Below are 24,284 nucleotides of genomic sequence, written 5' to 3'. Positions count from 1 at the left end.
TACATAACGCAAGTGAATGACCGTGGAAACTTCTACTTTCATCAAGTAGATTACCATGGTAAACTGATATTCTACTATAATCTTGCTGGTACCTGGGTATTTACGAATGGAAGATTATCAACATCAAAAGATTATAGTTGTTCGCTCTAACAATCTCTAATTAATACCATTTCAGCTGTTTACTTATGAAGGAGAATGCCATGCTATCACAATAAAACAAAGAAAAAAAAAATCAAGCTATGAACGCAACTGAACAAGAACATCATTTTTCGTATCACGTGGCCAGGACCTACAGACACCGCATTGCTCAATCATTCTCCAGGTCCTTGGGGCTCGGGTCTCCGATCCCATCCTCGTTGATGGCAAACAGACAATCGCTCTCTGGCAGACACGGACTATCGTATATCTTGCATACTCGAGTCTCGCCTCGTCCCTTCTTCAAGCTCAGTCTGGTCGTACTGGCGTGGGCGATGATATTACCTCCAATGGGTTTCTTCGGATCCGGGTTGAACATCGCGCTCGGGCCACCATCAACCTGAGCAACAACTTGGTTTGTGATGACGACGGCGATACCAAACTCGTCCGCGAGACGCTGCAACGTGCGCAGGAATTTGGCGAGATGGTTTTGGCGCGTCGAAAGCTCACCACGGCCATTGAAATCCGTTCGATACAACGACGTGGCGGAGTCAACAACAAGGAGCGAAAACCGGGTCTCGCACATCATCTGAGACGCCTGGGTCAAGAGCTGAAGTTGGTGGTCAGAATTGTAGGCCCGCGCATAAGCCACATTATCCAAGACCTCCTCGCCAACAAGTCCATAGCGCTGAGCAACTGCTAACAATCGCACGGGCCGGAACGTCCCTTCTGTGTCGATGTAAAGACACTTTCCTTCACCTCCACCCATATCGAAAGGCAGCTGGCAAGTTACCGCCAGTGTATGGCAGATCTGACTTTTACCGGTCCTGAATTCGCCGAATATCTCGGTAATTGACCCGGTCTCGATTCCTCCTCCAAGAAGCGTGTCCAGTTGCTTGGAGCCGGTAGTGATCGAGATTAGTTCGCTTCGCCTCAAGTGCATTTCGGTGGCAGTGGTAAATCCCAGGGGGACAAGCTTCGCGACTATCAAGAAGACACATTAGATAATTGCGGCGCCAGCGTAAATGGGGATTTCGTGATGTTTGACTCACCCTCCACTAGCAACTTATTGGCTTTCTGCTCCGACACGCCCTTGATCTGCTCCAGCATACGTTTCGACCTAAGATCATACAACACACGTTAGCTTCTTCCTTCAAGTTGGCTCAAGTTGGCTCAAACGATAAAAACTCCGATAAATCGACAGGACGGGGTACATACGTATACGCAACAGATTCAACAGTGTAATAACCCGCATCAAGAAATAGTTTAATATCTCGAGCAGTCAAGCCTCCAACACCCTAGTAAGCAATGTCAGACCCTGCCATATAAGAAACAAATATCAAGAAATCGTCCGTGGCGTTCAATCACCACCAACAGGTCCAGATCTTACCTCCAACGCCGAAAGAGGGGTGGGCGCTCCAGGACCCGTCAGTCCATCATCGTACTCATTTTGAGTCTCCGCCTCGGCTGTCATTTTCACTCGGCAGTCCAGGCGCTTTATCGTAGAACTCTTTTGGCGTGTCTGCGGATAATACAGAAGGCCGAGCCTGGGGCCAGTTGACTCGACGTGTGTACGCGTTCGGGGCCACTGGGTGTTCTGTGCACAGCAACTGCTTGTTTCCCTAGAACTGGTACAAATGATGCTCCAGTATGTATAGGCAGGGTCTCGAAAGGACTCTTTATTGTGAGCAATGCGATTTGTCAAAGTGGCAAATCACCGTGATCCCGTTCACCTGGACGATGATGGATTGTGGACGCGTCGAGGATGTCGCGAGGTCACGTGTCTCGTTTTTCTACCTTGGTTTACCTTGGCGCCAGGCAACTATCGGGTCTATTAATTACAACAACACAGACCCACAACTTAGATGAGACTTGAAAGGATAGGAAAGCGGCACACTAATATTATAATATCCCAGATAAAGCAACAGACCAAAGCGACTGCGAATGGGGTGAATTATTCTAGTGGCATCTTGCACACTCGACGATCTTGAATATCTCGTCGTTTCAAAGGATAAACCAGGAGACCCTGCCACCATCTCACAGTAAACAGAAAAGAGCCAAAAAATATTTACTGCCTCCAGGTCTCTAGACCACTCTCCTGTCTTCTTTACATCTTAGCGGCGGGCATCTTCTTGAGCTGGAACATCTCAGTCGGAGTCGTCCGGAACTTGTCGTCGATGAACTTGCTTAGTCTGCGCCGCCGGGCCTCAGCGGAAGCTCGATTTTGTTCTGGCATGAGGAGTCAGTATACGATGTTCCTTTCTGGCCGCAATATTTACATGCAGAAAGACGCATATCCTGCATGGCTTACCATCGTCCGTTAGCTTTTGTTCACCCCCGTCAGAGGATTCGTTAAGCCATGAGCTTCTGATGTACCACCATCTCGATCGGTGACTCTTTGCCCGTTCGCTTAAGGTTTGATGCTTAGAAGGCTCGTTGATGTCTGGTGGATGAAGCCAGGTTGGGGGGAAAAGGCCGGGATGTGCGTATCCGGCCCTTTCGCTCACATCGAAATTTACCCTCTGGGTCTCCAAGCGTCGAGAATCGGGTATCTGTAACATAGGTGCCGGAACAAACGTCTGGAAGGATCTCTGCACTTCCCCCGGTTGATTCGCCAGAATTCTTCGTGGGGCCGGATCTACACTGTCCTTGTCTTCCTGCATCACAGGCCTGCGTAGCGAGGACTGGCTGGGGGTCCATATGCCCTCTACCTTGACACCCCTCTCCAGAGCTCTTGCGCCAAATGGTATCTCGTCTATCTCGTCCAGCATCGGATAGCTTTCGGCATCCTGCGTTGTGGCTGACCTTCTCTTCGCTGTGGTGAGTCTTCGGATGGCTCGTCTATTGTACAGCAGAACGCAGACCCCATATGCGACAACGAGGAGCTTGTCCATGTCAATACCTATCAGCAGGGCCATGGAGGGATTATTACTAGTAGGCATACTAAAAGGCACATCAGACTCTAGGCGTAGTAGTCAGTATACTTATTTCAGGCTATGTCCGGCCAGGTGTTAGCACTTACAAAACTCAGCTTCTGCCACAGAGGCCATCCCCTCCAAAACCGCATCTTGGGTAGTGGATCACGCTGTACTCGATATTGCGTGACTCTTTGTAATTGGCAAAGGCAGGTGGTGTATCTTTTTCTTGTCTTGTCGAGGCAAGCAAAGGGTGTCTCGACGGTGTGGTGTAGACGGAGTGAACAATATGTCAAATCCTGCTCTTTACCCTCTAATTGGAATTTGGGCTGTGTTCAGACCAATGTTTACCTACTTGGGATGTCCTGCTCGAGAGGCAGGAGCAAACTGGCCATGGTTTAGAGATGAATGCACAGCCGGAAGCCGCGAGCATTGCCAATTCTGTCTTACAGACAGATGTCGTGATCAAATAACAACAGTAAATTGACGTAGTTTGGGTCTTGATCAAGAATATTTATTGGTGGCCATACATCTAAAGGTATGAAAGGGATGGTGTCTACGGATGTATACATGGAAGTGGATTTACAAAGTCGTAATTTTTTTTCTCGAAGAAAAAAAAAAGAACAAGAGAGATTCAGAATAATTAAAGAACAGGGACGAGTGTGATTTACAGTCCGTATGGGCAATGTGGGTGGTGAAGTGGCTGTTATGAAGAGAGATGAATATAGGCAAAAAAAGAATCAAGAAAAAAGAAAGATAAAAAGAAGAGATGTAGTTGTTCAGCCAAGTAGTCAACGCCCCTGTAACAAGATGGTGTAATCCGGCGACGCCACCCCAGGGTGGAGGAGTCTCTGCAGAATTGCTTCCCTCAAGGGTCACTTCCATTGCTTAGCGCCTTGTAGCGATCGTGGATTACTCGCACGAGTACAATGACGACCCCAGGATTCGTACCGGGCACCTTTCTTGCTGGCGTGAGCCGAAGCAAGGTTGCGGACTTGGCGGCTGACCTTCCACTAGGTTATCCGTGACAGATTAAGAAAATACTCTGCTTTTGTGTTAGATAATACACACCCCTCATTTTTTCCCTTCATTTTTGTTGACTTTACCTTTAGCTACTCACCACTCAGAACTTAGACCTACTATAAGTATATTGATATTTTAGTGCTTGGTAAATATAACATACCTCTTTTACAATGATCCTCAATAGACAATCGAGTTAAAACTACTGGCTTTGCTGATTTGCAGACATACGCGCTACAAAATCGACCTTAACTACCCGCTTGTCTTGGATATATATTGTTTAACCAATATACATTGTTTAACCATGAGTCCACTGGCTAACACCATAAAAATAACACCCTCCCCAAACCACTCTGACTGGCATTATACAACGCCTGGAATATCCCGCGCATCAAAGAGACTAGCAAAAGTTGATCAACACACCGCATTCAATCAGACACCCAAGTTCTGAGCCCGCCGCACCTCATGCTGACACTTCTTGATCCAGATAAACCAGATCCTCTTGCACTGCCCAGAACAACAATCATCATTCTTCCCACAAATCGAACCAAAAGGGCCACAGGGCACGTCCTCCTCCGTATGGCATCGGAAATCCTTGCAAGTCTGACCTGCAACGCAGTCGGTGGTGTTGGCGCAGCCGAGGGTGCATTTCTGATCACAGATATAGCCGTAGTCGCATTGCGAATTCCAGTCACATCTTTTGTAAGATGTAGGTTCGTCGCCATCGACGCTGGCAAGGGCCGAGAGGCTGCTATTGCTTGCCATCTCCCTGGGGATGGAGGATGCAAGGGTTGGTCGGGTCGCGCAGAAGATGGCGATCATTCCGACCGAGATGATATCGAGGAGGCCAGGCATGGTGCTATTTTGCACCTATTGACGTCAGTTATACGCAGGTCTAATGCATTCAAATTGATACCATACCTGGTGACGTAGAGTAAAGGGGATGTTCACTGTCCACTGGTCAATGTGGAAGGATTGACAAGCCCGACTGTCAGAGTACACCGAATAATAGAGATGCAATGGAGATTATATAGTTGAGAGTAGTGAATGTGGACTGAGTGAGACAAGAAAACAAATCCCACAAGCACCAGGAAGAGGTACAACGACGTTGTTGACATGCTAAAAGGAAGCTGCTGCCCTACACAATTCTTCTAGCATGGTAGGGCAAGCCGAATTCAACCCAGGAAGGACCATATCAGTCGAAAGAAGGTAACAAAAACCTCTCGCTTTCGATATGAAATCTAGCATCTCATCCAAAAAAATATACCAGTAGTCTAACTGGAGGAACATAGTGCATCTAGACATCGTGAGCAAAACGGCCTCGATGTATATAGAGTAGAGTGCTAGACAGCAACAAACCCGCCTGTTATTTCCCCGCATGTTCCCAAAGAACAAACAGCGCGCTACGAAATAGATCGATCGGCTGTACTGACATGATTTCCAGGACAATGGATTTTACAAGCTGATGATTAGACGCAAGACGTATATTATATTGTATTAACAACCAAGATTGACAAGGTACGGCACAAAATGACGGAGGAGTAAATGTGGCGCCAGACAAATGCCCGCCGTGCCTTGGTGGGGTCTTTAATCTCACAAACCAATCCCATAACATTCGTGTACAAGTAACATCAACCTTTGGTTATGATCCCTGATAATTTGCCAGCCCAATTCCGATCGTCACCTCCATTCCAGAATTCCACCAACACCGAAGCGCCGATCATGTGAGGGTTGGAGGGGCGCATCTTGGGCTACTCCACTGTAACACCACGGCCACTATTTATCCATCCATCTTGCTCCCTATTTCCGTTTCCAGTTACTCTTTCCACTCGGCCACGTCGCATCGCAACACCTTTCAAGCAACCCTCATTGTGTCGCCAGTGCAGCCTTTCGTCCCTTGATTGAAAATGGCCCCCTTCCGCAACTTCCTCGCAAAGAGGTCCGCGCCGCCAAGTAGCGGGGAATCGGATATCTACAATGACGGTCGATTATCTACGGGGGCCCCGCCTACAAGTACGAGCCCCCTGAGCATCAGGAAAAGCTGCGAGAACCAGCCTCCAGAGTACAAACTGAGTGGTATGATATGCCCCACTCTTTGCGACGGTAGAGTTACCTCGGTTTAATGTCATTCTCTTGGTGAAACCTAGTGGTCGACGACAATGGCGCCTATCTTCCGGTACAGACGTCCTCTCCCCTGTCGACTACACCCCCCCACACCCCCTCTGCTGGCGACTGCACCTAGGGAGATTGCTAAACAAGACATCTTTCGCAGCCGTCGCCGCCGGAGAAACAGAGCATTTGGCGCCGACCAGGGTCGAATAACTCGAACCACCGGAGCCTCGTCAACGAAAACGAGCCATTCTCGATATCCCGCGAGTCGTTCGACTCCTACCGCCGCTCCTTCGTAAGCACCCCCTTGATAACACTTGACATACCAGAACGCAAGCAAACAAACAAGTCACCAAACCCTCCCCACCAACTAACGCATTCTACTCCGTACTTTAGGACATTTCAGCCCGCTCCCCAGTGAGCCACTCCGACGCACTCCCCTCTCGAACCTCCCTCGACTCCCGATTCTCGCGCATGTCGTCACCCTCCCTACAACACGGCTCAGCCAAGAAGCCCCAGACAATGGAGGAAGAGCAGTTTGAGGAAGTAGAACTCGGCGCCGACGACCCCAAGCCCAAGAAGAGGGGCATATTCTCGCGCTTCGGCGATTTTAACAGCGACAGCCAGTCCTCCAAGTCCTCGACGTTCTACTTCCCAGGCAGGAAGCGCGAACAGAGCGGTGCTGGTGCTGAGATGGGCGCCATCCAATCACCAGTGTCCGGAGAAGGGTCCTAGGCGCTTGAGACGCGGGACATAGTCTCCCGGGGAATATGTATGGAGTAATGATACTAATCGCTGGCGTTTTGGGAGGGTCAATTGATAAGGAGGCGGCGGCCGCCTGGATGTTTGATAGCTGCGCTATTTCTAGTCCTTGGATCGGCATGGGTAATGGTTATGCGTTATTGTATTTTCTAGATATTCTACCGAACATAGTCTTATACTCTTTCCAATTGTACCACTAAGTTATCTATTTTATTTTTACTTCAATGCTGTTAATGAAGTAGACGGGGCGATCGCATCCCATGCGAAAACGAGCACTCTTATCAACAAAGTGCAAACCAAACAAACACGACCCGACCGCCCGCGGCCGAAAAAAAAAAAAAAAGAAAGCCGCCGAAGATCACTATTGCTGAGCAGAAACTTAACAAAGGCAGCGCAATCTTTCTCTCCCGCTAGACCTTTCCGATTTATTATCTTTTTGTTACATCTTTCGTCGGAAAGAAGGGAGAAAGATAAGAAGAAATTTTCAAAGCAAAAAAAGCAAGACTCACCATGGTTGGAGTCAAGCGTCCCGTCGACGCCGGCGACGAGCGCAATGGAAAGCGGAGCAAGACGAAGACGCCTGTTGGTGTCCCCGCGAAGAAGTCGAAGAGTACTTCCGTGAAGAAGTCGGCGCCTGCTTCCAAGTCGGTGTCGAAGAAGAGCGACAAGTCCAAGTCTGAGAAGAAGAGCACGAAAACTAAGAAGCCGGCGAAGAAGGAGGAGTCGGACGACGACGATGATGATTTCGACGTGGATGATATTTCGGACTCTGATATGGAGGGCGGTATGAATGTTGATGAGGATGAGGACGTTGATATGGATAGCGCTGGTGATGATGATGAGAAGGACGAGGAGGGTGAGAGCAGCGAGTCTAGTGATAAGGCGGCGGCTAAGTCTTCGTCGGACGAGAAGAGTATGTTGATGGACCAGTCCCTTGCGAGATTGGGTTGAACTGTACTGATTGATTGCTGTCTTTAGACAAGAACGCATCCCGCGAGTCGCACGCCAAGCAGAAGGCCCTCCAACTAGAACGCAAAAACGCGAAGCCCAACGCCGACGTGATCCAGCGCTCGAAGAAGCTGTGGGAGCGCTTGCGCCGCAAGTCGCATGTTCCCCTGGAGGAGCGGAAGAAGCTCATCGCCGAGCTTTTCGGCATCCTTACCGGACGAGTGAAGGATTTCGTGTTCAAGCACGACTCCGTCCGTGTCGTCCAGACGGGCCTGAAGTACGCCAACCTCGAGCAACGGAAGCTGATCGCCACCGAGTTGAAGGGCAGCTACAAAGAGCTGGCGCAGAGCCGATATGCCAAGTTCTTGATTGGCAAGATTCTTGTGCACGGGGACGCTGAGATTCGCGATATGATCATCCCAGAGTTTTACGGCCACGCCAAGCGATTGATTCGGCACCCGGAGGGGTCGTGGATTCTCGACGATATCTACCGCACGGTTGCCACGAAGGAGCAGCAGGCCAACCTCCTCCGGGAGTGGTATGGCCCAGAGTTCTCGATCTTCAGAGATACTGCGAGTGATGTGTCGGCGGATCTTAGCAAGATCCTCGAGAAGAACCCGGAGAAGCGGACGCCGATCATGCATTTCCTCCACGAGCTCATCAACCAGCTGGTGCAGAAGAAGACGACCGGATTTACGATGCTACACGACGCCATGCTGCAGTACTCCCTGAACACCAAGCCCGGAAGCAACGAGGCCACGGAGTTCATCGAGCTGCTCAAGGGCGACGAAGAAGGCGACCTGGTCAAGAACCTGGCGTTCACCAAGTCCGGCAGCCGCGTGATGTGCCGGAGTCTGGCATACGCCAACGCCAAGGACCGGAAACTGCTGACTCGATTCTACCGCGACACGATCAAGCTGATGGCTGGCGATCTCCACGGACACATGGTGATCCTGGCGGCCTACGAGGTGATCGACGACACGAAGCTGACCGCGAAGATGGTCTTCACTGAGCTCCTGAACCAAGGCAGCGACGCGGAGACCCGCAACGAGGAGCTCATGTTCCAGGTGAACGACCTGACCGCGCGCATCCCCATCCTGTTCCCCTTCGCCGGCGACCGGGCCAAGTGGCTCATGCCCGAAGGCGACTATGAGATGCTGAAGGAGATCCGCGAGATCCGCAAGGAGACCTCCAAGAAGGACCCGGAGGTGCGTCGACAGGAGCTCGTCAAGGCGGCCTCCGCGACAGTGCTGGAGCTCATCGCGGCGCGCGCCGAGAGCCTCCTGGAGACGAGCTTTGGCTGCCAGTTCCTGGCGGAGGTCCTCTTCGAGGCCGACGGGGACAAGACGGCCGCGCTGACGGCCGTTGCCGAAGCGTCCAAGACCCGATCGGACACCAAGGACGCGGCCTTCGTGGGGCGACTGCTGAAGTCGCTCGTGCAGGGCGGCCGATTCAACAGCGCCGAGAAGAAGGTGGAGAAGGTGCAGCCGGCGCTTAACTTCCACGAGCTGCTGTACGATCAGATCAAGGACGAGATCATGACGTGGGCGACCGGGTCCAACGTGTTCGTGATTGTGGCGCTTGCTGAGTCGGACGACTTCGAGAAGAAGGGCGAGCTGCTGAAGACGCTGAAGAAGGGACGCAAGGCGCTGGAGAAGGCGTCTGGTGAGACTGGGAAGGGACCCGCGGCTAAGGGCGCGAAGCTGCTGCTGGAGAAGATCTAATTCTTTTCCTTTTTTTTTCTTGTTTTCTGTGGTATAGTCTGGTGTAGATGACTGGAGAGATGTCTATAATACTGGGTCCACGAGAAGAGCTCCTCGGTCTCGCTGTGTTTGGTTTATATTTGATCCGTGTTTGGGGGTGTTATAACAATCTGTACAGGGTCTGCCATAGTTTTAGACCAGTAAGCCAAAAGCATCCAATTCTCTTACTATCTTGTTCATGAGTCTATTTAACTAGAGTATTTTGTTACATCCCAGTAGTGGTTTACACATGAACGAAAAGTTCTGATAGACACCCCTCAAACCAGGCATCCACAGGGCGGAACCAGAGCCGACTGACCCATGGAACGAATCAGGGGTTATCGAGCATCAACAACCGCTTTCTACTAAATAGTCGAACTATCTTTGAATCATTTGGAACCGATGTGGGAGAGGCCAATCAATCGAGATAAAATTACCTGGACGATGATCTCCCCATCGGGCATCGGGGCACACTTCACCAGTTGGCGGCATTAGTTGATACCTCGGCTGGGTTTCATCCAGGATGCATTCATTCAACCCGGAGACGTAAACAAAGTTTCCTCTCCTTCTCTTTTCTTGGATTCGATATGTATCAGAAGGTTTCTTTTTGTTTTTCCCTCTGAGAAAATTACCGTTCATGAATGATCCAATCTAACCAAAGGAATACAACGGTCGACGATCTCTGGTGACGACTGTCCGATCCCTACCCATTTGGGCCCGACTCCGTAATTGGGGTTGGTTTAGTCGGGTTTTTGGACTCAGGGACAAGACTCCCAACACTCCAGGGAGAAGCGAGAGAAGGAGAAAGTGAGAAGGAGGAAGAGTGAGAGAGAGAGAGACTGACTCCGTACATATCTAGTCTGGGCCTCCAGTCACCCGATTTTGATCCTTTTTTAGGGTTTATCTTATTTTTATCTCTATTCTTATTTTCTACCCACCGTTCGTGCTTCACGGATGTCTCTCCACTGTCTGTGATCGCGACAAGCTTAATTCAGAGTCGTTCTTTTCTTTCCTACTCTATCGAATTGATTTGATGCTGGAATTGCCCGCTCCTTCATCGTCGCTCCTTTGATTCCTTTGGTGTTTATTTTTCTTCGCCTCCCCGCCTTGCTGGTCCTTTCAGTGATATCTCTCATTCGCTCAATTTTTCTTGTCCTATCTTGTCGCGTCGGTTGGTCTTTTGCCTCCCTGGCTTCGTCTTTTTCTTCTTTCTTTTTTGCCTTCTTACCTGTCTTACACTCTCTGGAGTGCCACCTTCAAACTACTTAATTTTTGGTTGCTACGCCTCCAATTTCCCCTATGGTGTGGACGCAGACCTCATTTGCAGCCGCATCACTTTAATAACCTAATTTCTACCCCTTGAACATCTAATTTGCCAGTCCTACCGTGCGAGAAGCGCAGGATCTCCTCCCTCCTTTCTCCCGACAACGGATGGCCCTGGGTGGAAGAATATCTTCTTCCCAGTTGGTTGTGAATTGACTTTTGACACACACTTCCTCGCTCCGTCATTACTGGCAACGCGCCAAATCTAGACCACCATGTTGCACAGTCGCGCGCATACCCGCACGCCGTCGGCAGACGAGGGTCGACATCGCCAACAACCCCCGATGATAATCCCGCCGTCCCCAACCTTATCGAACCCGGACATGATCCTCCCCTTTGACCAAACCGAGCGCGAGTCGCAGACCCCCTCTCCGCCCTTCAACCTTCCCTCCCTGTCCCACCTCCAGGCCTTCTACGAGAACCGAGCCGCCCCAATCGATTACGGCGCAGACGCCGGCAGTGCCGCCTCAGCCGGAGCGGGCCCCTACACAGTCACCAGGGCGCAGACGAAGGGGTTCCCGCGTCATACGTGGGTGCATGACAGTCATGATCCCGCCAATCGCCGCTTGTCGGCCATCGGCGAGGAGGACCTCTCGTCCCCCACACGTGTCGGGGGTTTCGGCGGAAACGTGCAAGGCGGGTCGCAAGGACGCTGGCTCGCGGTCTCGCCTCTGTCGCAGCCTGGTGCGGAGGAGAGCGAGAACAAGGATGCCGGCACGTGGAGTAGCTCGTCTAGCTCGACGGTCAGCGCTGCTAGCGAGACCTCTTCCCATGAGGGGAGCCGGTCTCGCCAGAACGGACAGGCGGCTCCGCAGGAGAATCGGAGCCTGGAACATCGCCAGATTCACGAGGCTGTCCGTGCTATCAAAGAGGGGGCCAAGGGAGGAGGGGTGTCGGATCCAAAGGCCGTCTCAACTACGCAAGAAGGCGGCGGGGCAGACGAGCTGTCGTCGGTGATATTGAGCAGTGAGGCCGAGAGGATTCTCGAAAACGCGAAGAAAAGACTCACGGTAGGTTCACATTCCAAGTTCCGAGACACAGATCGCTGACGCCCGATAGCTTATGGAGGGTAACCTCACCCGGGCTCGTACATCGGTGCGAGTGTCCCCCTCGCCCTCGCCCAGTCCGTCCGGAAGCGGCCCGTCTATGGGCCTTGGCCAGCCGGTTGGTGGGCTATACCGGTCGATATCTCGCACAGATCGCCGGTCGTCGACGATGCGGCCGCGCGCAACGTACTCGTCGCAGGACCAGCCGAGCAACCGACATTCCCGCGTGTACAGCGAAACGTATGTGCCGTCCGCGGCTCATCCCAGCATTTCTACCGCGGAGCCGGACCCGTCCCGGTCCATGAGCGCCATGGGCTCGAGCCGGTCGTCGGACTATAACCACGACGACCGATCCTTCCATTACGCACCCACTCGATCCTACCTCACCCACCGGGCATCGGTGTCGTCCATCCGACCCCCGATCATATCCCGTTCTTCGGATGAGCACTCGTCCACCGGTGCGGGGCAGGACCTCGGCATTGATCAGGATGGGCAGCAGATCTCCAACCTGGAAGACTTCAACTCGATCTACCCGTCGCAAGACCCCCCTTCGCGCTCTCAATCGCAGCTCCAGGTACGCGACCTCCAGGACCAGATGAAGGGCCTGCACATCAAGATCTCCAGTCTGAAGGTGAAAGCGCAGGGGGATAGTCTCCGCCGACGCAGTCTGCAGCTCCTGCGCACCCCGAGTCCTCTCACCGCCGCTAACCACGCCAACCAATGGCAGTCTAATGACGTGGAGTACAAAAGCGGCCCCGGTGAGGCCCGGCCCGATGCGGAGTACAAGCACCCGGCGGGCGGCGTCCCAGGGGATCGTAGCAGCGATGAGCTGGACGTGGCCGCTCGAAAACACGAGACAGACGGTAGTCGCAAAGCAAAGGAACCGTCCCCGCCACGCGCGGCGACCCATCCCGAGCCGCCGGCGTACGAGTCGGCAGACAACGACGACGCGCAGTCCGTCATCGAGAGCCTCTACGAAGACGCCGAAGACTACAATTCGGACGGCTCATCAGACACCGAGATCGACCGGGACGAGCTGAACGAGATCCTGAACGAGCCGTTGGACGACGACCTGGCCGACCCCCTGGAGGCGTTCCCTGCAGTCCCCCAGCATCCCGACTTTCTGTCCCACGAAGACCGCGAGGACGCCTTTGACTACGAGCACTTTATCCTGCACAGCGCGCTGGGCAACTACACGCAGGCGCGCCGGCGGCAGCAGAGCAATGCGTCCTACTCGTCCGTGGAAACCACGCGGCCGCTCCAAGGCCGCCGTTCAATGGGCCACTCACGCGCAAACAGCGCGACGTCGCTGTCGACCGTCGCCACCTTCGCGACAGCCACCGAGGGAGCCGACGCGGACTTCGAGGGCGTGCTTTACTGGGACCGGAGATTCAACGATGGTAAGCCTGACCCTGATCATCATAGTATGATACAATAACTAATACCAACAGAAATGCGCAACCACGACCACTTCTCCGACTCCGACCCAGAAGACCCCAACCGCGACGACCAAGGCACCCCCCGCGCAGTCCGCAAGCGCCCCAGCCACCTCAGCTCAAAAAGCAGCAGCACAAAGCTGGACGACAAGATCCCAGAAGAACCTCCCCAACGATCCGACTCCGCCACAACAGGCTCCGCAACGCCCACCTCGCTCGTCTCCTCGCTCGTGTCCACCGTGCGCGCCGCATCTAGCCAGCACCCGGACTCCCCCACCGCGGGCATCACCAACGACGACGAGCGGCTCCTAGAGCAGCTGTTCCAGAGCCTCGGCGATGTCTGTATGGAATTGCAGGCGCTGACGGGTGCGGGTGCGGAGCAGTCGGATCCGAGACATGTGAGGCAGCTGAGGCAGCGGTTGAAGAATGCGAGGCGGGTTCTTGACGGGGAGTTGGATACGTAGGGGATATATCGATGGGTGGGTGGATGTGCTTTTTTTGGCGTTGCAGGGAGTGTTGCTAGTGGTGGTAGCTTTTGATGATACCCTGATTTGATGTTATTTATGTTTTGTATATATTGAATAATCGTGATAGTCATTATAGTCTATCGACCGTAATACCCTCCCTATATAAGCCTTCAAACATAATTCTTATATTCCTAGTAGAAGGCAGTAGTAGTCCAGTCAGGTGAGTAAATGTAAATAAAAGCCCCACAAACCGCCCGAGCACGTGTAGACACGCGGGACGCGACCAGCCCACCAATCACCATCACTGATGCTGAACATCCCCTAAGCATAAGTACACTCATCTATCATGCCGATGGAATTAGATACACACGGACATATCTAGTACAACTACGAAGCTATACTTATCGATCGGATATCACACCACCAATTGAATCGTCGAGGAAGCTCTACAATACGCGCTGCAGAGTGGTTTACATTCATCATCTATCAACCGTCTATCCATCCACCCCGCCATAGAAAAAAAAATAAGAAAAGAAAAAAAAAAAAAACAATATATCAACAGTCTCAGTCGCATCCCACCTACTCGGACATCAATATCAATATCAAATCAACAACCCTATCAACATCCAAAACAAAACAGCAAACCAATTCACCGCAAAGAAAGAAAGATAGAAGATAAAAAAGGAGAAAAAAATGAGCACCTCCCGCCGCCTCCTCATCTTCCAAGAAGCCCGCAATCCCCACAACGCCGCAGAGACCGTCTTCCTACCCGTCAACAAGCTGGGTCTGCCGATCTGCGGACGCGGACCGGAGCTGCCGTCTCTTTTGGAGCTGCCGTTGAAGACTTTGAAGGCGTTTACGGAGATCTTTAATCAGCCGAAGTATAAGGGGTGGTATGTCTTCTTTTCTTTTCTTCTCTTAATCTATTCTTCTTCGGGATTAGTATCCTCTGAGCCTTGATCTTGAATGGGAGATGTATGAACGGATGTGTATAATAAGGTGATATATGCTAACTGAAACAGGGCCATCGTCGCAGCAGGCTCATACCATGATAGCTCCGAAGAAGGCAAATTCTACGCTGTCGTGCTGGAGCAGACGCGGGATGTCTTGGGTGTGATGCAGGAGCAGGCTGGGCCTTAGCTGGATACTGCACTGAAGATTGTGGCTGAAGACTGACTTGCTGTAATGATTATGATGTGGATGCACTGTTCTTCCTTTCTTTCTTGTGTTTCTTTGCACATGTGTTTTTTTAGGCTGCTACTTACTGGTCTGGTCATGATGATATCATGCTGTTGATACTGTTGCTGTATCTTGGGTGGGATTGTTGTTCTTATTGTCATGCTGTTAATATCATAGGTATGTTATTATGTTACTTGTGGGTGGATATAGGTTCTTGTTTAGTACTTAAGAGATATTCATAGATATACGATCTCGCACTTAATCAGTATTCCATCATTACATGCACACATTTATGATTGACTACCATCACTCACTATCATCACTGGTTCCTATCATCAAACCTTACTATCACCGCCATCACAATATATCATGTATCTCGCAAGTATGACGTCCAAAGCCACGTGCCCTACTTAAATTCACGAGTATAAAGTCTCATTCTCCCACCTCCCCGTAAACTCTTCCTCTTCGCCATAATCATCCTTCTTATCTCGAGATTCACAGTTCACCATCTTCAAACAGGCAAATACCAATCTCCCATCTCAAGCAAACATGTCTTTCATGTCAACCTCGTCGATCATGTCAACCACACCCCCCATGACCACCGTATGTCAACCTCTCCCCCTCCTTCAATAAGATAAAACTAACAAAGCGCCACTAGCAAAGCCTCCTCCTGATAATCTCCTACAAAGATGGCACCTTCATCCCAGAGAACCTACCCGGCTTGCCCATTTCATCCACATCAGCCATCATAAACAACGGCATGACGGGCCTCATCTCGGCTGACTTCCTTATCGCGCTTACGGATATCGTGAGAGGCGAGCCTCTTGATGGGTAGTAAGTTCTTTCTTCTCTCACCAACGTTTTCTTCCAGAGTCTGACGGATGTAGTTCTTTTCAAACTGCCTGGATCGACCCCGAGGGATATTACCATGCTGTCCTCACTAGAGATGATAGCCCGGAGGAGCTTTCTACTACACCATCTACATCTACCAGCCCCTCCTCTACAACCTCCTCAACAACATCCTCTATCCTTATCAACGGCGATGACACCAATGACACCGAACAGCCCACCGAATGGTACACGGCCGAAGAGTCCCACTTTCAAAACGTCTTCGAAGAAGAAGAAGAAGAAGGGCAAGAAGAAAAACAAGTCCAAGAGCCATCCAGCACCCTCGGATGGGGCCTCACCACCAACCACACCACCGGCACAAATCCCTCCACTCGGTGGTACACTTACGCGTTGGATGGGACTGCCCTGGATGCCGATACCGAATCGGACCCGGACTTTGAATCTGCCAGTGAAGGGTTGGCGGACTCCCTTCCGGCCCTAGACCCTGCGCTTTCGGACTCTGTTAGCGAAAGGTCGACGGACTCCCTCCCATCTCTAATCCCCAGCTATCACCACGGGTGGGAGATTGTCTACCATGATGAGGAGGACGACGTCATCGTCGCTGTTGGTGATAATCATATTATCACTACCAACAACAATGACAGCAACGACGACAGCAACGACGACAGCAACGACGACAGCAACGACGACAACAACGATGACGATCAGGGTGGCAACGACAATTGGCAGTCAGCAGAAGCTGCTACCACTGACGAAAGCCAGGCTGCCAAATGGAGCAGCATCCCTGCGGATGAGTCCCTGGCAATAACGGGCCAGAGAGCAGTCAGCTCTAAGCGTGCTTGTCTTGTTCAAGGGGCGATTAAGGGGTGGTAACGCCGAATTTTGGTCGGTTTGATTACTTGTTGTTTGGGTGTGTGTGTGTGTGTGTGTGTGTGTGTGTGTGTGTGTGTGTGTGTGTGTGGATAGATGGGTACTGGGAACATTGATAATATTTGGTTTAAAGGGTACTCTTTTTTATGATGTTGTTACTAATTGTAGGTTCTCCCTGGCTGGATAACTACCTACCTATCTATCTATCTATCTAGGTACCTAGGTATCTACAGTACCTGCATGCCTCCTAGATACGCTTACGTCGTAGTATCTCAGGTCGACAGAGTCGTATCATCTCAAGTTTTAGGAGTCTACTACCACCTGTGTACCTCCTACTACTCTGATATAACCTAGGCCATGCCCAATAACACTATATATACCACACTACTATCATCTTAGCAACAGCACAAACCAGTGACAACGAATAATTAACGACTATACCCAGACACCTGATAGGTAGGAGGTAGAGAGGTAGTAGGTAGTTAGAGAAAGTAACGACAGACCGCCAACCAGCTAAACAACACACATGAAACAAGAACGAGAAGAAGTAACAGAAAAAGAACATAAATCCTAAATTACATCCATTACCGACACTCCCAGGGAACGAAAAGTACTACACTCTCACTCTCACTCTCACCCTCACAGGATACACTCATCACCCATCCATCGCTATCACCAACATCACTGTCATGCACGACCACTACCTATCAGCTCAGCTAGCTCCCGGTTTGATATTAATCAATCAATCAATCAATCAATCAAAGAAATATGATAAACAAAGTGACGAATAAACAAAAAGAACAGGTAATAAGGCAATAGCCCATTCAAATACAATCGAAGAACCCGCTGAATACAAATTTCATCATCGCTGTCGTTTGCTTTGTTTTTCATCCTGCTGAATTCCACCTCGCTGTCACTGCTTCACTTCACTTCCATAGTGGCAACAGGTTAATGTCTGTCATCACGTGTAGGAGTTGGCAGGCGGGAGCAGTTTGGCGCCGTAGCGGAGGTCCAGAGAGCGGGAGTCGTTGGGGTCAAAGTCGGCGTTTTGGCGCTGTTCGAGGTATTGGGCTGCGACCGTTAGCTGTTGTCGTTCTGGTAGATGGGAGAAAAGAAAGACTCACGCGTCACTTTGATCATGTCGAACCACCGAGCGGCGTTTTCGTCGCTGAGGTCCACCGCCTTTAAGACGCCCGTGTCGGGGCGCGGGGTGGCCTTGGGCGGCAGACTGCGCATCTTCAACAGCATGTGGAGGATGTCTGAGAAGCGGTCGCCTTGGCTGGCGTAGTATGGGGGACGCTTGTCCAATGGCCACTGGGGTGTATTAGTGGTTGTGTTCGACGGAGTTGATAATGATTAGGGTACCCACCCGTTGCGCGAACGCCTCGCCTTCCCACGAGCGGAACAGCCAGCAGGTTCGCTCCACGCAGTTCAGCAACACGATGGAGACTAGGAACGTCTCGAACCAGCCGCTCTGCTGGCGCTGGAGTAGACGGCGCTCGAGGTCGTTCATCACTGACTTGCTCAGCTGCGATGCGCGCTTCTCCGTCGCGGCGCGCAACTGGCAGCATAAGAGCGCGTAGGATTCAGGATTGCTGACTTCGTCGATCGACATACGCCCGTCGTCGGAGGGCTGCGCAAGGGAGTGCATCGAGGTAGGGGGGAGGGTCGGGTTGTAGAACGACTTCCAGCGTAACTCGGAGTCGACCAGGATGTGGGTTGCAACCCACAATTCCAGCACCCGTTCCAGCAGGGTGTCCTGCAAATATTAGCTTTTGTCGTCCAGAGATCTTCAAAAGGACGTACTTTTTTCTGCGTGCTTAGCTCGGCCGCCAGCAGAAGAGTAGGCCGCATGAACTCTGACGTTTCGCGCTCGTAGAAAAATGGCGCAGTCTTCTTGATGTACGTCTCCAGATTCCCGGGCAGATCGTCGGCGTCACTGTCGAGCAGGTAAAGCTCGGAGAGGGGCCCCTGGAATTGCGTGTCGTCTCCCAGTCCCTGCAGCTGCGGATCCAGCGTCGACGACGGCGGCTTGTGGCCTTGGAGACCACTGAACGTGACGTAGACCATGCTTTCTTCAAAGTGCGTGACTTCAATGCGACCCGCATAGTGCTCGAACGTCACCTGATTGCGGATACTGCTCACATCGTGGTATGCGAGGGTGGCATGGAGATCTGAGTTATTAGTTAGCAGAGCTTCAACGTGTGGTAGGACAATACGCACTGGCACTATACAGCTCGAATTCTTCTGCGATGCGCGTGCGAATGCACGGGTGTTTCCAAAGACGGGCGCTTTCAACACTCGCGCAGGTAGTGCAGGGACTGTCGCCGGAGCACTAGACAAGTATTAGCTAGATCACGAATATGGGGCAATTACAAAACATACAGGCTTCTTCAACATACGGCAGCGAATGCACGCGCCGCGTTTCCTGACCTCCTGTACCTCTCTACGTCTGGCGGCGGAGAAGCGGCCGCGCACCTTGGGTTTTGTGGGTTTGGTCGAGTTTCCAAATTCATTGACGAACCCCTTGGCCTGGGAGTTGGGATTCATTGCGATGGGACGGGGGAATGTAGCGGCGCGTTGCGTCGCAGCAGTCAGGGTGGGGTCGTGTTCCTGAAGGCTGTCGAAGAGGAGCTGCTCATGGGTTGTGAGCTGCTGGTTCCATGGCAGTTTCGGAAGACCGTCCGGGTCCTGATCCATCGAGATGCCCTGAGGAACCATCTCACTGGCGGAAGCTGCAATCATGGACAGCTGCGATTGCTGGCGCGCATTGGAAGCCGCGTCGGGGGTCAGCGAAGCTTCGCCCAAGGTAGGGGATGCCGACGGCGGGGGCTGCGGCTGCGAGGATTGCGGATCCTGAGCGGTGTTGAGAGAGGGGGGGACGACCGAGGAGTTGGAAGCTTGAGGAGACACTGTGTAGAAAACTCTGTTAGCATGATGTCGATCGCGACGGAGGTCACTTGCGAAAAGGGAAAGGAAATAGTAACTTACGAGGCGGTTTCACATCCTCATCGATATTCTCCTGCTGAACAGGAGAGCCCTGGAAGCCCTCTGCCTCGAGGGCCGGGTCAACGACGACAGTCTTCCCTCCAACGGTGACACCTTGCGTGTAGGCAGGCCCCCGTTTCGTCTGGTCGGACGCGCCGACCTGTCTCGACGCCTCGGCCAACACATTGAGGCCGTCAAAATTCTGGCGCGTCGTAAACGACACATCGGACCCCTTGCCTTTACCTTGCCCTGCGGCGTTGGGGTCTTTATTCTGATCGCCATCGGCCAGATCGGGGAGCTCGTGCAGTCGCAGCAGGACGCGTTGGCGGTCACGCAGCGGGATGGCCTGACATTTCTTGACAAGATGGTTGGTCAAGCTATCGATGCGGCCCTTGGGAAATTTTTCGCCGCAGGCCTTGCAGGTATGCTGGTAGCGGTTGCTAGCATCCTCGAGTTTCTGACCTCGGATAAAGAACTCGAGGATGAGTTGGTTGGGTTTGCGACCCATGGCGAGGAACGATTGCGGGATGGTGTGTGTTGTGTGCGCGCGCGCGGGTGGCAGAAAAAGGGACAGACAGACTCGACAGGGAGTCAGGAACCTCGACGTCCCTCACAGATACTGTCGAGACTGGTGATCGAGTATCACAATATCAGAATGCTCCTCGATCCTCGACCCAAAAGAATTTAGACCCAGAAGTGAGCACAGTTAGATCAACACGACAGGCGTGACGCACACAAAGCGACGGGGACGAGGGGCGGTGATGATCGGGATGGCAAAATGGCAAGGTCACCAACACCGCCACGAGACAGCCACTCAAGTGATAGCGGAACGAGGCACGACACACGGAGGAAGGGTCAATCTACGACGGCCTTGAGCCACAAGACAAGGCCCTTAGGAGGAGAATGAGAAATAGGGTAAAAATGTGACGAGCAAGAAGACAGAGAAGTGGGATGGAGATGATGTTGAAGCAAGCAACGGCAAAACGGCGACTTTTTGCACGGGCGGTCTGGCGGCTGCTGGGATGGCGCTTCACCGCATGAAAGGCGGTGATGAGATCGGTGACCAGGGAAGAGGAACCGAGTTGGATGAGATCCGAGTCCTGATCAGTAACAACCCAACCAACACAGAATACCAGGGTTTGGGGGGTTCCAGAGGGAAATGGAGGACGGAAATCGTCGCTGGCAGAGGGAGTCGTCTTTGGTATGTCAGTCGCCCAGGATTTTTTGTGCTACCTTAATAATAAGAATCATAACACGAATAATCATATCATAATTGTCGAGTTTGTCGATGACCTTATGCGTGGCTGAGTCAGAGATCGCTCTTTTATGCTGTGTCTGCCTGAGGCAACACATGTGACCGCCCTTTCCATGACTCCAGAGAGAAGTACAGCTACCTTATTTCAGCCCCGTCGCCTTTCCTAACATGATGCATCATCTCACCTTGTCCCGCCAGTTGGGACAATGGTATAGTCCAGCACGCTCGTGCATGCATCAACAAGTCGGTCAGGCAGTCAGATGTTATCTGTCACTCAGAGCTTGCCCTACGTGGCTCTCTAAAAATATCCAGCGGTAGTTGGTCGTTGCTAGACAGATCCGATCCGATCGGCTGTGCGATGATGCTATGATTTCTGTAGATGTGGATCTGAAACTGCTACTTGTCACTCCTGCCTGATGTCTTCGGTGTCGCAGGCCGTGGACTTGCAACTGCTTGCGACATCGAAGACAGTCAAGTTGCAGACCATGATATTACAGCCGTGAGCTCGTGTATGTACACCTCAGACGAGGACAATTAAACAAATCTGCAGCGCAAATATGGACCCGTCAAATTACGCTCCGTAGAAGCAAAGAAAGAAAGAAACAGTCCAAAGAAAAGGGAAAGAATAAGATCCGCTGATAACGCCCGACCAACTCCGGCACACAGGCTTGAGGTGAAAAAAGAAAAAGAAAAAAAAAGATTAAAGCGGAATCACGCAGCAATAGCCACGACGGATAGCAGCACCCACGGAGCAAGAACACTATCGAAACAGAAGCAACATCAGGCAACAGACCCCAATGAAACCACCCAGGATGAAAGCATCCCGCCGCCTCTTGGAGCCGATCTTCCCAATCAACGCATTCATGCCAGGGACTTTGCTCGCAGCGCCCACAATCCGCCGGTTAATACTAGCCAGGGTCTCGCGCTGGATGCCAAAGTTCTCGTTGATGGCGTAGGCCTGGCTCAGCACGCCGTCCATCATGTTGTGGCTCTCGTCGAGGTGTCCGCGCTCCTCGAGCATGTACTCCGCCTCGGCGGCGGCGGGGTTTGACGCGCGGTAGGCGTCGATGTCGGAGCGCACGTTGGAGAGCAGGTTGGCGCGGTCGCGAGACTCGGAGATGGCGGCGTTGAGCCGCTGGAGTTCGCGGCGGTGGTCGGTGAGGATTTCGCGGTGGCGGGCGAGGTTGCTTTGTTTCAGGGCGGAGGAGGTGAGGGTCGCTTCGGAGTCGAGGAGGCGGGCGAGTTGGGAGATGAGGGATTCTCGCTGGACTGTTGTTAGATCTGGAGGTGATCTTGGATTGCGGGATATGGGGTAGTACCTTTCCGAGAAGCTCTTTCAGTTCCGATTCGAGTCGCAGCTCTTCTTCGGAGGGTTTCGGCGGTAGCTTGGTCATTGAGGCATATTGTGCGTAGGAGTGGAAGAGGGTCTCTGTCTGTACCGACCATTATTAGATCACTTCAGCCGTGGTGTTGGATTATACCAGCGTACCTGAGTCTCGAGCGAGCGGGCCTGCTGTCGCAGCTGCGCCCACCCCGTACCAGTTGCAGCCATGATATTAAACGGAGATGGTAGACAATCAACAATTAGACAAGGTAATAGATAACAATAACAGACAGCCGACCAGCGGAAACATAAGACGCAAGTTATACTACCATTAGAATCACCTCCTTGTCAGACCAACTGCGGAATCAAGTAACCTGATAGAACTGGGGGGTCCCGAAACCAGCCTAACCCGATCCAGACCGCCACGCCACAGCACCAGCATAATTAATCATCCACTGCATAACTACCCTTCCCACCAATCACAGCCCCAAACCAGGGATGCAGTCCCAAAGGAAAAGCCAGCATCACGTGCCCGCTTAGTGGTCGCACCCGCACAGGAAAGAAAAAATGAAACCCTAGTCCCACAACGAGCATCCCAAATTCGACCCGGTCCGTCTTCAATCCTCTCGTCGACAACCGTACGATACGACAAAGCCGCCCACCATGGTATGTTCAGAGTCTATATCCTTTGCGCAGATTGAGAAGGAAAACGGAATGGAATTATCGATACTGACGGCGGCTTTTTTTCTAGTCGTCCAAGGTCAAGGCTGGTCAGCTCTGGGGAAAGAGCAAGGATGATCTCACCAAGCAGCTCGAGGAGCTCAAGTTCGACCTGAACCAGCTCCGTGTCCAGAAGATTGCTGGTGGTGCTTCGGCGAAGACCCAGAGGATGTATGTGAAACGACAACCTTTTTTATCCCCCGTCCACAAGGCCGATATCTACGAATCTGCGGGAGGAGGATCATTAGCGGAGTCGCATGGATGAAAGGGGAGAGAACAATATACGACAAGCCAGAGAGAGAAAGAGAAGAGAAGAGAAGAGAAAGAGACCTCAACCGCAGATTCGACAAGATGGGCGCAATACAACACAAATTTGACAAGATACTAACTATAACAGCCACGACGTCCGCAAGTCGATCGCTCGTGTCCTCACCGTCATCAACGCCAACCAGCGCTCGCAGCTCCGCCTCTTCTACAAGAACAAGAAGTTCCTCCCTCTTGACCTCCGCCCCAAGCTCACCCGCGCCCTCCGCCGCCGGCTCACCAAGCACGAGGCTACCGCGAAGACCGACAAGCAGAAGAAGAAGCAGATCCACTTCCCCCAGCGGAAGTACGCTGTTAAGGTGCGATCCCATAACTCAACCACTACCATTTCCACCCATTGAACCCGTGATCAATTATCTACAACACCAAAATACCCACCCAGCTTGCAACGAACGAATTTGACTAACGATAAACAGGCTTAAATAAAATAGAGTCTGAATCTTCTGCATGGAGTTACGGGAAAACCTCAAACTTGAGAACATACACGGCTTGGGGGACCGCCTTGGCTTTTTATAGATACCAGCCAGAGAGGACTTCAGACGTTGTTTTTCTTGAAAATGAATAAAATGAGGCAAATCGGTTTATGTATCTTAGTGCAAGATGCTGGTCGACTGTTGAAATGAAGGCTTTACATGATTCTCCTTATTATATTCTAGGCCGTTTAAGAGTGTAGGTTTGTAGGAGTATGTCTAGATTTACTAATTTATCTGCCTTGGTATGCCTACCTATATGGGTAGTTATCCCCTACCTGCCCACTCATGCATAAGTATGTGCATTGCAATACACTACATGTGTCCTACACATAGTAATATAAACACGCTATCATCTCGTTTCATCTATCTATACACGATGTATACTACCCAACTAGCCAC

The 24,284-nt window shown here is 51.8% G+C and overlaps 11 protein-coding genes across 11 annotated transcripts; 6 read left to right on the top strand and 5 right to left on the bottom strand.

The window, feature by feature from the left end:
• Positions 1-117: 117 nt before the first annotated feature.
• BDW47DRAFT_102016 (recombinase RAD51) lies at positions 118-1,862 on the bottom strand. Its single transcript, XM_024811771.1, has 4 exons — positions 1,526-1,862; positions 1,354-1,433; positions 1,188-1,255; positions 118-1,119 (listed from the first exon to the last, which is right to left on the bottom strand). Exons 1-4 carry the CDS (start codon positions 1,607-1,609, stop codon positions 308-310), a joined length of 1,044 nt encoding a protein of 347 aa, XP_024673978.1. The 5' UTR covers positions 1,610-1,862; the 3' UTR covers positions 118-307.
• A 2,500-nt stretch (positions 1,863-4,362) lies between these two features.
• On the bottom strand, positions 4,363-5,082 carry BDW47DRAFT_4300 (uncharacterized protein). The gene is made up of 2 exons (XM_024819013.1): positions 4,992-5,082; positions 4,363-4,940 (listed from the first exon to the last, which is right to left on the bottom strand). Exon 2 carries the CDS (start codon positions 4,923-4,925, stop codon positions 4,503-4,505), a length of 423 nt encoding a protein of 140 aa, XP_024673977.1. The 5' UTR covers positions 4,926-4,940; positions 4,992-5,082; the 3' UTR covers positions 4,363-4,502.
• On the bottom strand, positions 4,990-5,485 carry BDW47DRAFT_4301 (uncharacterized protein). The gene has a single exon (XM_024819014.1). It carries the CDS (start codon positions 5,448-5,450, stop codon positions 5,190-5,192), a length of 261 nt encoding a protein of 86 aa, XP_024673976.1. The 5' UTR covers positions 5,451-5,485; the 3' UTR covers positions 4,990-5,189.
• A 256-nt stretch (positions 5,486-5,741) lies between these two features.
• On the top strand, positions 5,742-7,120 carry BDW47DRAFT_102007 (uncharacterized protein). Its single transcript, XM_024811770.1, has 4 exons — positions 5,742-6,146; positions 6,218-6,246; positions 6,343-6,474; positions 6,576-7,120. Exons 1-4 carry the CDS (start codon positions 5,978-5,980, stop codon positions 6,912-6,914), a joined length of 669 nt encoding a protein of 222 aa, XP_024673975.1. The 5' UTR covers positions 5,742-5,977; the 3' UTR covers positions 6,915-7,120.
• A 220-nt stretch (positions 7,121-7,340) lies between these two features.
• BDW47DRAFT_102005 (uncharacterized protein) lies at positions 7,341-9,834 on the top strand. The gene is made up of 2 exons (XM_024811769.1): positions 7,341-7,854; positions 7,920-9,834. The coding sequence occupies exons 1-2, from the start codon at positions 7,452-7,454 to the stop codon at positions 9,611-9,613; spliced, it is 2,097 nt and encodes a 698-aa protein (XP_024673974.1). The 5' UTR covers positions 7,341-7,451; the 3' UTR covers positions 9,614-9,834.
• Positions 9,835-11,169: 1,335 nt separating this feature from the next.
• BDW47DRAFT_116154 (uncharacterized protein) lies at positions 11,170-13,900 on the top strand (the record flags this gene model as incomplete). Its single annotated transcript, XM_024814891.1, has 3 exons — positions 11,170-11,964; positions 12,014-13,400; positions 13,452-13,900. 3 exons carry the CDS (start codon positions 11,170-11,172, stop codon positions 13,898-13,900), a joined length of 2,631 nt encoding a protein of 876 aa, XP_024673973.1.
• A 564-nt stretch (positions 13,901-14,464) lies between these two features.
• On the top strand, positions 14,465-15,339 carry BDW47DRAFT_102003 (uncharacterized protein). Its single transcript, XM_024811768.1, has 2 exons — positions 14,465-14,796; positions 14,926-15,339. The coding sequence occupies exons 1-2, from the start codon at positions 14,597-14,599 to the stop codon at positions 15,041-15,043; spliced, it is 318 nt and encodes a 105-aa protein (XP_024673972.1). The 5' UTR covers positions 14,465-14,596; the 3' UTR covers positions 15,044-15,339.
• A 292-nt stretch (positions 15,340-15,631) lies between these two features.
• BDW47DRAFT_123910 (uncharacterized protein) lies at positions 15,632-16,804 on the top strand (the record flags this gene model as incomplete). The annotated part of the gene is made up of 3 exons (XM_024816150.1): positions 15,632-15,685; positions 15,741-15,916; positions 15,970-16,804. The coding sequence occupies 3 exons, from the start codon at positions 15,632-15,634 to the stop codon at positions 16,802-16,804; spliced, it is 1,065 nt and encodes a 354-aa protein (XP_024673971.1).
• A 760-nt stretch (positions 16,805-17,564) lies between these two features.
• BDW47DRAFT_4241 (uncharacterized protein) lies at positions 17,565-20,554 on the bottom strand. The gene is made up of 7 exons (XM_024818998.1): positions 19,793-20,554; positions 19,187-19,713; positions 19,025-19,136; positions 18,608-18,975; positions 18,171-18,560; positions 17,926-18,115; positions 17,565-17,872 (listed from the first exon to the last, which is right to left on the bottom strand). Exons 1-7 carry the CDS (start codon positions 20,295-20,297, stop codon positions 17,763-17,765), a joined length of 2,202 nt encoding a protein of 733 aa, XP_024673970.1. The 5' UTR covers positions 20,298-20,554; the 3' UTR covers positions 17,565-17,762.
• A 678-nt stretch (positions 20,555-21,232) lies between these two features.
• Positions 21,233-22,688, bottom strand: BDW47DRAFT_4239 (putative vesicle transport v-SNARE protein Gos1). The gene is made up of 3 exons (XM_024818996.1): positions 22,534-22,688; positions 22,364-22,477; positions 21,233-22,308 (listed from the first exon to the last, which is right to left on the bottom strand). Exons 1-3 carry the CDS (start codon positions 22,594-22,596, stop codon positions 21,805-21,807), a joined length of 681 nt encoding a protein of 226 aa, XP_024673969.1. The 5' UTR covers positions 22,597-22,688; the 3' UTR covers positions 21,233-21,804.
• A 213-nt stretch (positions 22,689-22,901) lies between these two features.
• On the top strand, positions 22,902-24,057 carry BDW47DRAFT_101999 (60S ribosomal protein uL29). Its single transcript, XM_024811767.1, has 4 exons — positions 22,902-23,034; positions 23,120-23,259; positions 23,486-23,711; positions 23,829-24,057. Exons 1-4 carry the CDS (start codon positions 23,032-23,034, stop codon positions 23,832-23,834), a joined length of 375 nt encoding a protein of 124 aa, XP_024673968.1. The 5' UTR covers positions 22,902-23,031; the 3' UTR covers positions 23,835-24,057.
• Positions 24,058-24,284: the final 227 nt, after the last annotated feature.

This window comes from Aspergillus candidus (genome assembly GCF_002847045.1).
Source record: "Aspergillus candidus strain CBS 102.13 unplaced genomic scaffold BDW47scaffold_10, whole genome shotgun sequence".
Classification (NCBI taxonomy): domain Eukaryota; kingdom Fungi; phylum Ascomycota; class Eurotiomycetes; order Eurotiales; family Aspergillaceae; genus Aspergillus; species Aspergillus candidus.
This window is presented reverse-complemented; position numbering and strand designations above follow the sequence as displayed.

What these genes read in the sequence shown, in the direction of transcription:
- BDW47DRAFT_102016 (XM_024811771.1), bottom strand. Translation starts at nt 1,609, where the DNA reads ATGACAGCCGAGGCGGAGACTCAAAATGAGTACGATGATGGACTGACG. An exon ending in CCCCTCTTTCGGCGTTGGAG is followed by an intron (nt 1,434 to 1,525) that starts GTAAGATCTGGA and finishes ATTGCTTACTAG; the next exon opens with GGTGTTGGAGGCTTGACTGC. An exon ending in GTTGAATCTGTTGCGTATAC is followed by an intron (nt 1,256 to 1,353) that starts GTATGTACCCCG and finishes GTATGATCTTAG; the next exon opens with GTCGAAACGTATGCTGGAGC.
- BDW47DRAFT_4300 (XM_024819013.1), bottom strand. Translation starts at nt 4,925, where the DNA reads ATGCCTGGCCTCCTCGATATCATCTCGGTCGGAATGATCGCCATCTTC.
- BDW47DRAFT_4301 (XM_024819014.1), bottom strand. Translation starts at nt 5,450, where the DNA reads ATGCGGGGAAATAACAGGCGGGTTTGTTGCTGTCTAGCACTCTACTCT.
- BDW47DRAFT_102007 (XM_024811770.1), top strand. Translation starts at nt 5,978, where the DNA reads ATGGCCCCCTTCCGCAACTTCCTCGCAAAGAGGTCCGCGCCGCCAAGT. An exon ending in TCCAGAGTACAAACTGAGTG is followed by an intron (nt 6,147 to 6,217) that starts GTATGATATGCC and finishes GGTGAAACCTAG; the next exon opens with TGGTCGACGACAATGGCGCC. An exon ending in ACAATGGCGCCTATCTTCCG is followed by an intron (nt 6,247 to 6,342) that starts GTACAGACGTCC and finishes CATCTTTCGCAG; the next exon opens with CCGTCGCCGCCGGAGAAACA.
- BDW47DRAFT_102005 (XM_024811769.1), top strand. Translation starts at nt 7,452, where the DNA reads ATGGTTGGAGTCAAGCGTCCCGTCGACGCCGGCGACGAGCGCAATGGA. An exon ending in GTCTTCGTCGGACGAGAAGA is followed by an intron (nt 7,855 to 7,919) that starts GTATGTTGATGG and finishes TGCTGTCTTTAG; the next exon opens with ACAAGAACGCATCCCGCGAG.
- BDW47DRAFT_102003 (XM_024811768.1), top strand. Translation starts at nt 14,597, where the DNA reads ATGAGCACCTCCCGCCGCCTCCTCATCTTCCAAGAAGCCCGCAATCCC. An exon ending in CAGCCGAAGTATAAGGGGTG is followed by an intron (nt 14,797 to 14,925) that starts GTATGTCTTCTT and finishes TAACTGAAACAG; the next exon opens with GGCCATCGTCGCAGCAGGCT.
- BDW47DRAFT_4241 (XM_024818998.1), bottom strand. Translation starts at nt 20,297, where the DNA reads ATGGGTCGCAAACCCAACCAACTCATCCTCGAGTTCTTTATCCGAGGT. An exon ending in TGAGGATGTGAAACCGCCTC is followed by an intron (nt 19,714 to 19,792) that starts GTAAGTTACTAT and finishes TTTTCTACACAG; the next exon opens with TGTCTCCTCAAGCTTCCAAC. An exon ending in ATTCGAGCTGTATAGTGCCA is followed by an intron (nt 18,976 to 19,024) that starts GTGCGTATTGTC and finishes CTAATAACTCAG; the next exon opens with ATCTCCATGCCACCCTCGCA.
- BDW47DRAFT_4239 (XM_024818996.1), bottom strand. Translation starts at nt 22,596, where the DNA reads ATGGCTGCAACTGGTACGGGGTGGGCGCAGCTGCGACAGCAGGCCCGC. An exon ending in CCCGCTCGCTCGAGACTCAG is followed by an intron (nt 22,478 to 22,533) that starts GTACGCTGGTAT and finishes TGGTCGGTACAG; the next exon opens with ACAGAGACCCTCTTCCACTC. An exon ending in TGAAAGAGCTTCTCGGAAAG is followed by an intron (nt 22,309 to 22,363) that starts GTACTACCCCAT and finishes ACAACAGTCCAG; the next exon opens with CGAGAATCCCTCATCTCCCA.
- BDW47DRAFT_101999 (XM_024811767.1), top strand. An exon ending in TCGGCGAAGACCCAGAGGAT is followed by an intron (nt 23,260 to 23,485) that starts GTATGTGAAACG and finishes TAACTATAACAG; the next exon opens with CCACGACGTCCGCAAGTCGA.